Source organism: Portunus trituberculatus, chromosome 28 (genome assembly GCF_017591435.1).
Source record: "Portunus trituberculatus isolate SZX2019 chromosome 28, ASM1759143v1, whole genome shotgun sequence".
Classification (NCBI taxonomy): domain Eukaryota; kingdom Metazoa; phylum Arthropoda; class Malacostraca; order Decapoda; family Portunidae; genus Portunus; species Portunus trituberculatus.
In genome coordinates, this window is record NC_059282.1 from 3,282,270 (window position 1) to 3,289,769 (window position 7,500).

The 7,500-nt window shown below is 40.8% G+C and overlaps 1 protein-coding gene across 1 annotated transcript in view; it reads left to right on the forward strand.

The window, feature by feature from the left end:
* Nucleotides 1-7,500, forward strand: part of LOC123510328 (inactive dipeptidyl peptidase 10-like) — a 195,000-nt gene that overhangs the window by 158,269 nt on the left and 29,231 nt on the right. The window contains 1 exon segment of the mRNA XM_045265398.1: nucleotides 6,178-6,391. Within this exon segment, the coding sequence (XP_045121333.1) occupies nucleotides 6,178-6,391 (214 nt within the window).

A 7,500-nucleotide genomic window follows, 5' to 3' on the forward strand; every position in this document is an offset into this window, starting at 1 on the left:
GCGGTGAGGAGGGCGGCATGTGGCACCTTGAGCGTGTTGACCGATAGTGTTACGCGGCTCTTTGGAAGGTGAGGCGAAGGTGAGGCCGCTGCTGCCCCCTCATGCGACGCCTTAATGAAGTTATGTATTCTGGGCGATAGTGCCACGGAAAAGTTTTAAGTGGTAGAAGGAAGGTTTGCTTTTCTCCTTTCCTTCATTTTTCTCCATTCTTTCCATCATTATTATCGTTATTATTATCATTATTATTCAGAGCAGGAAGAATATTTTATGGGGGAAATAGGAGGGGTTTTTTTTCTCTCTTTTTCTCTTTCTGCTTAGAGTAGGAAGCGTATTTCTTAAGTAAATTAACAGCAGGAACATCTAAAGTCAACATAATAAGGGAGTTTTTTTTCCTCTTTTTCTCTTTCTTCTGAGAGTAGGAAGCATATTTTTCAGGTAAACAGCGGGAACATCTCAAGTCAGTATAATAAGGAGTTTTTTTTTTCCTCTTTTTTTTCTTTCTGCTTAGAGTAGGAAGCGATTATCTTAAGTAAATTAACAGGAGGAACATCTCAAGTCAATATAATAAGGGAGTTTTTTTTTTCTCTTTTTCTCTTTCTTCTGAGAGTAGGAAGCGGGAACATCTCAAGTCAATATCTGGTTACCGTGTGATGCGAGGCGTTAACAGTATTGTCTGCATTGCCTGGAACGTTTACGCTGCCAATAAATAAACTTCTCTCCTTGGGTGGAGGAGGAGACAAAAACAAGTCTTTTTGTACGTCACACTAAGATTGCTTGCTGATTGAGGAGTTAACGTAATTCTGAATCGTGAGCAACATTGTGAGAGAAGTCTAACCCCTTCAGTACCAGGACGCATTTTTACCTTAAGTTTTAGGTAAGATTAGACGATTTCATTTACATTAGGAGGGGTCTTTGGAGGTTAGAAGATAAATGGTCAGAGTCTTCACTATTCTAATCCTCACATGAGTTTCTGGAGATGTATAAAATCACCAGATAGTATGCAGAATGAATATGAAAACGTATCATGTTACTGTAGGGGTTAAAGTGTCAAGGAAATGTTTAATAAGGGGAGAATGTAGCTTTGAATATTAATAGTTCTGTGAGGGTAAGATACAGTTTCAACCCTTATACTGCTGTGGACAGTCTTCAATGATCTTCAGTGCATTGAGGAAATTTGACTGCGCAGAGACAGACGAAAGAGAAAACGGGAGATTAATTATTACTATTTTCTTAACACCAAGGAAATATTTAAGTGAGTTTGATACAAATGTGTCAAAAAATTAGCTGATAATTAAAGGAGAAAGTGTCAAGCAGGACCAAGGGTTGAATATAAACAGTGCAGCAATTTACGTCAAAATAGTGTTACTAGTTGATGTGAGGCGATACTTTGGAAGTGTTACCGATCCCTGGTGAAGCGTAAAGGGAGGAACTTTCTTCCCCTTTTTCTTTCCTGCCCAGTGAAGGCAGCCAGTGAGAGCCAATGCTCCGGCAACTCCTCGTAAGGTGAGAGGCGTTAATGAAGTTATATATTCTTTGCGATATTGTGTCTGGGAAAGTTTTAAGTGAGAAAGAAGCAAGTTTCTTTCAGCAACATGAAGGTAATTTTCAAGAGTAAATGATATGCGCAACATTTGGAGTCAAAACGAGGCAAACTTTGTTACGACTTGGTGCGTAAAACAAAATTCCAAGCAATATCCAGGCGGAGAACTTTTAGCGATATTAAAACGCAATGTCTTAGTAACGATTAAGCAGAGTTTGCAGCAACGCCGTAACAATAAAGTCTTCAGAAGAAAATCGTTAAGAGAAGATCACCAAAACAACAAACTTTAAAAAGAAAAGAAAATTTAGCGTATTTTGACTTTCGAAAATATCTGAAAATACGACTTTTTCTGTAAAGCCTTTCATGATAGACATTTTATTTTTTTACCTCTGGAATTATTCAAATGTGTTAATTTTATTTTTTTTTTTTCATTCAAGAAAATACGAAACGAAACATTTAACTATTTTTTATCACTCAATGAACAGAAAATATGCGAGAAAAAAAAACACACTGTATCAAAACAGTTATAGATCAAAAAATTCAACATATATTTTGAAAAGCCACTCAGATTTTAATAGAACGAAATACTTAAAATCTCATAGCAATAAAAAAAAAAGATTGAAAATATGAAAACAAAAATCATAACCGAGACGAAGCAAAACATATCACATCAACCAATTCACTCAAATTTTAAAGGGATAAAAATACATAAAAGAAACAAAAATCCTTTCATATACATTCAATATTCAAATCAACAACCCACAAGGAAAAAAAAAAAGCCACTGAACCCAAACACCAACTAAAAACCAGCACTTTACAACCCTTTCCTTGAACCAAACCCCAACAACCCCGACCACCACAACAACAACGATAACAAACCCCATTAAATCAAGCCTTCATTTACGTACCATCTTATTTCCCTTCCAACCGTTATCCCGCCAATAAAAAATAATCAACCGCGTTTCTGAAAGTCTGCCAGAAGCATGATATAGTGAAGCCACCAGAGAAGAAAAATATACAGACGTGAGTTTTATTGGACACTGTCAGGCTCCATTGGGGGCTTAATGTTTCTGAATATGAGTCACATTTGCTTCAGTGTCCCAATAATGGTTTGGTGACCTAAATATAAAGGGGACATTATTATTCACGTCGAGGTTATGTTTATCAATATCCCAAGGCCTTAAGAGCAGAGAGCTGGAAAAAATGTGTGGTTGAGAGAGAGAGAGAGAGAGAGAGAGAGAGAGAGAGAGAGAGAGAGAGAGAGAGAGAGAGAGAGAGAGAGAGAGAGAGAGAGAGAGAGAGAGAGAGAGGCACACACAAACAAGACAGAAAAACGGACAGATAAACAAGTAAACAAACAAGCAAACAGTCGAAAACAAGACAATAAAAGAAAAAAAAGAAAAAAAAGGAAAAAAGAAAAAAAAAGATAACGAAGACCCAGACAAAAACAAACACACGAACAAAACAAACAAAACATATCAAAAACCTCACGGAAAGAGAACACAAAAATATAAATAGAATAAAATATAAACGACCATAAAAACGCGAAGCAAACAAAGCGTTAAGTTAAAAGACAAACAGACGGACAGAGAGAGAGAGAGAGAGAGAGAGAGAGAGAGAGAGAGAGAGAGAGAGAGAGAGAGAGACAGTGGGAGGGAAAAAGGAACTCGTGGAGGCAAGTGGAGGAGTTATCTAAGTCATAAACTATCTTACTCTCCCGTAAACACAGACTTTATTCGTGATGAAAGTTTATAGCGGCCCTAGAGAGAGAGAGAGAGAGAGAGAGAGAGAGAGAGAGAGAGAGAGAAAGAAACAGACTAAGACAAAAATAGAGATAGACAGACACATACTGATAGACAGACAGAGACAGAAAAGAAAGAAAGAAAGAAAGAAGAGAAAGAAAGAAAATAGAAAGGAAAAAGAAAAGAAAAAAACATACACACAGATAGACAGTCTGAAGCAGAAACAGACACAGACAGAAACACAGAAAGACACAGACAGAGACAGAGACAGAGAGAGAGAGAGAGAGAGAGAGAGAGAGAGAGAGAGTAGGGTGCCAGGGTCGCTTCTTTCAGTGTCCTTTCAGGTGTAAAATAAAGGCAAGTCTGTCACCTGATACGAAGGTAGTAATTAGCGTGTAATTAGGAAAGGCTCACCTAGGGGCGCGTGGCTGTCCCCTCACCTGTGCTGGGAGGGGAGGGGAAAGGAAGTGAGGGGAGAGCAGGGGAGGGGAGGAGAGGCAAGGGGAGGGAAAATGAGGGACGAAAGCAGAGGTAAATGACAGTGGGTTAAAAAATAGAATAAAGACTGCATTGAAAAAGGAGAGAAAGGGAAAGGGGGAACGGAGAGAAAAGAAAAGAAAAAAAGGGTAAAGGGTGTTGTGAGAGAGAGAGAGAGAGAGAGAGAGAATGATAAACAGAATACGTGAAAGCCATGTGAGGAGGGGTAAGAGGAAAGATTAGAGTAGAAAAGGAGGAAACATGGAAGGGGAAAGGGAGGAAGAATGGGAGGGAAGGTGGAGGAACATGGAGGGAAAACAGAGTGGAGGAAAGTGTTGTACCATATGTATGAAAGGGAGGGAAGTGGATTGATTAGCGATGATTCACTTAAGAGAAGATGAAAAGCTGTTCACGAGAGAGAGAGAGAGAGAGAGAGAGAGAGAGAGAGAGAGAGAGAGAGAGAGAGAGAGAGAGAGAGAGAGAGAGAGAATGATGAGAGGTCAGGAAGATATAAAATAGAGATCAAAGAGTACTTGTCGTGAAATATGAAGATATGAAAAGAATGGGATGGGGAGACATTTATTATCTCTCTCTCTCTCTCTCTCTCTCTCTCTATCATCATCATCATCATCATCATCATCATAAACTGCTCACACACACACACACACACACACACACACACACACACATACGAGACGACAAAAAACTATCACATACCAATAATATACAAAAATACACATCAATATATTTTTTTTTCACCTCAACAAAACAAAGTAGAAACACACTCGAGTCTGTCACAAATTCCTGAAGTCATAATATCATTTCCGGAGGTTACTTTGCAGATATTGAAGTCATAATCAGAATTTCGCGTGCTCCTGATTCTCAAGATTTGCAATTTTACCATTAAAAAACAACAACTCGATCTTTTTTTCTGCATTTTTTATTTTTATCATCTTTTGTTTTCACTTTTCGCTAACCGGATTTTCACCTTGGCTTATTCGAAATCAGCAGTTCCTTTTCTCGGGTGATCGCTCGTTCAGCAACTCAGCAGTGATGGATGAATGTCTCTGTGCTTCTGCTGAGACTGCTGTGTCGTGTGTGTGTGTGTGGATGTGTGTGTGAGTGCGTGTGCGTGTGTGTGTGCAAAATTGCCATGTTGTGTATGTACATCTGTTGTATAAAAAGTGGATGGCGCACGCATCATAAACACACGCCTACAAACCTGCACCCACATACACGCCCACACACACACCAACACACAAACACACACACACACACACACATAATCAAGCGCGCGCCAGCACACAACGTAAAAAGTATAGATGAATAGAGAGTTGAAGTGCATCTCTTCCAACAACATGAAGGCTTATCTATCAATTTCTGAGTCTATCCATCTGCTGCACGAAATATACAAAAAAAATATATGAACACGAAAGAGAGATAGGAAAGTAGATAAGGAGAGGAAACACGAAGAAAAGAGTAATACCACACCACTCAGATAGATAAGACACTTGCATTACGTCAAAAGAAAGGTATTGCCTGAGATAAGCCTTGATGACAGGTGGGCAGGTGTGCTACAGGTGTTATTAAGTAATTAGTGATGCCATTAGATGCGATACCTGTGTTAGATAAGGTGAATAGATCGCCTTTTTGTTATTAGGTCATTATGATCAGCTTGTAGCGGCCCCCTTCTTCCCGTGTGTGTGTGTGTGTGTGTGTGTGTGTGTGTGTGTGTGTGTGTGTGTGTGTGTGTGTGTGTGTATCGCTCACATCGGGATGAAGATGGTGGTTGATGATAGTGATGATAATAATGTTGTTATTTCTATTGTCATTGTTGTTGTTGTCGATGTTGTTGTTGGTGTTGTTGTTGCTGTTGCTGTTGCTGCTGCCGTGACCTTGCTGCTGGCTGGTCACAGGGAGGAGACACTGTTCCGTGGTCAGTGTTCAAGTGTATGTGTTGCTGTTATCATATTGGACGCACACGTAACATCGTCTAGCTATCTATCCATGTCTGTGCGTGTGTGTACGTATATACCAGAGCATTTCCATGTACGTAGAGTAACACATTCTTCCCCTCAGTATACACAATATCACAAACTTTGCCCAAGTAGTGTTGAAATAAAACCACTCAGTCAGTCAGCTCCCCTCACTGCCACTTACTTCCCCTCTTAATCACGTTGCTAACAAGTTTCAAGTCAGTCAGCCTTTTCCTCAACACGATTAACACATCAGCATCTTCTCCCCACACCTCCCGATACAGCTGAATCCTCTCCCTCAACACCACCATCACCACCACCACCACCACCACCACCACCACCACGCTTACTAATCAATATCTTCCCAGCCACACAACACGTCCCCACCACCACTACCACCACCACATTCACTAACCAAGCCTCTCTCCTATTTCCCCTACAGGAGCTGGTCGCCTCCACGCCAAACCAACGCAACTGGCGGGGAATCCTAATAGCCCTGCTGGTGATTGGGTGTGTGTGCGGCCTCATTATCTTCTCCGTGGTTCTGCTCACTCCTCCTGACGCGGGGCCGAGGTTCAACGGTACCAGATTTACCTTAGAGGATGTTCTCAGCGGCGCTTTTGATACCCCGAAGTTTAATGGGAAGTGGATATCAGGTAAGGGAAGCAGTGAGGGTACAAGTAGTAGTCGCAAAGTAGGTGGAAAGTTGTAAAGTTGAGTGTGTGATATGGCGTGTGGATGTAATGGTGGTGGTGGTGGTGGTGGTGGAGGTGAAGAGACAATAAGGATAAGAGGAACAGTGGATGATAGGTGGAAGTGGAAGGCGGCGAGTGGAAATGACAGTAAAAAGAAAAAAAAAGACGATAATGATGATGACTTGAGGAGGAGAAAGAGGAAGACGAAGAATAAGAACGTGACAAAGTAGAAGAGGAGGAGGAAGAGGAGGAGGAGGAAAATAAATAAAAAAAATATATACATGTGCAATAAGAGAAGGAAGAAACCAAGGAAATGAGAAGAAGGAAAAGGAGGAGGAGGAGGAGGAGGAGGAGGAGGAGGAGTGAAGGGACAAAGGTTGGCGAGGAAAATAGGTTAGAAGGGAGGGAGAGAGGGGAGGGAAGACGATGATGATGGTGGCAGTGGTGGTGGTGGTGATAGAGGTAGACAGGGAGGGAAGGAGAGAGGGAGGGAGGGATGGAGATTACAGGTTGAAAGGCTGATGAGAGAGGAGAGAGGAGAGAGAGAGAGAGACGAGAGACGAGAGACGAGAGAAACAGACATCTTGACAAAACACACGAAAAAAAAAAAAGACAGCAATTAGAGACACTAGACAGAATACATCGTCACGACCACCATCAGCAGAAGCTTTGCGCCAAGTAGCCAAGACGTCAACAAGCGTGCAGAAACGGCCCTTCAAAAGACGTTGTTTACATGTCGAAGGCGTAGCGGAGGAGAGAAAGAAAGGAAGACACCAGAAGAGGAGGAGGAGGAGGAGGAGGCAAAGGAGAGAAAGAATTGATGCTCTCCCGTGTGGAAATAACCGAGGAAAAAATAGGAAAAAATAGAATAAACGTGGAAATAAAAATAGAGCAAAGAAGAAAGAAGAATATATGGAAAAGAAAGGAAGATACTAAAGCAGAAAAGAACAGCGAAGGAGAGAAAGAAGTGATGCTCTCGTGTGAAAAAATAAACGAGAAAATAGAAAATACTGAAAAAAATATAAAATAAAAAAAACTAAAAAGAAGGAAGGATAAATGGAAAAAAACAA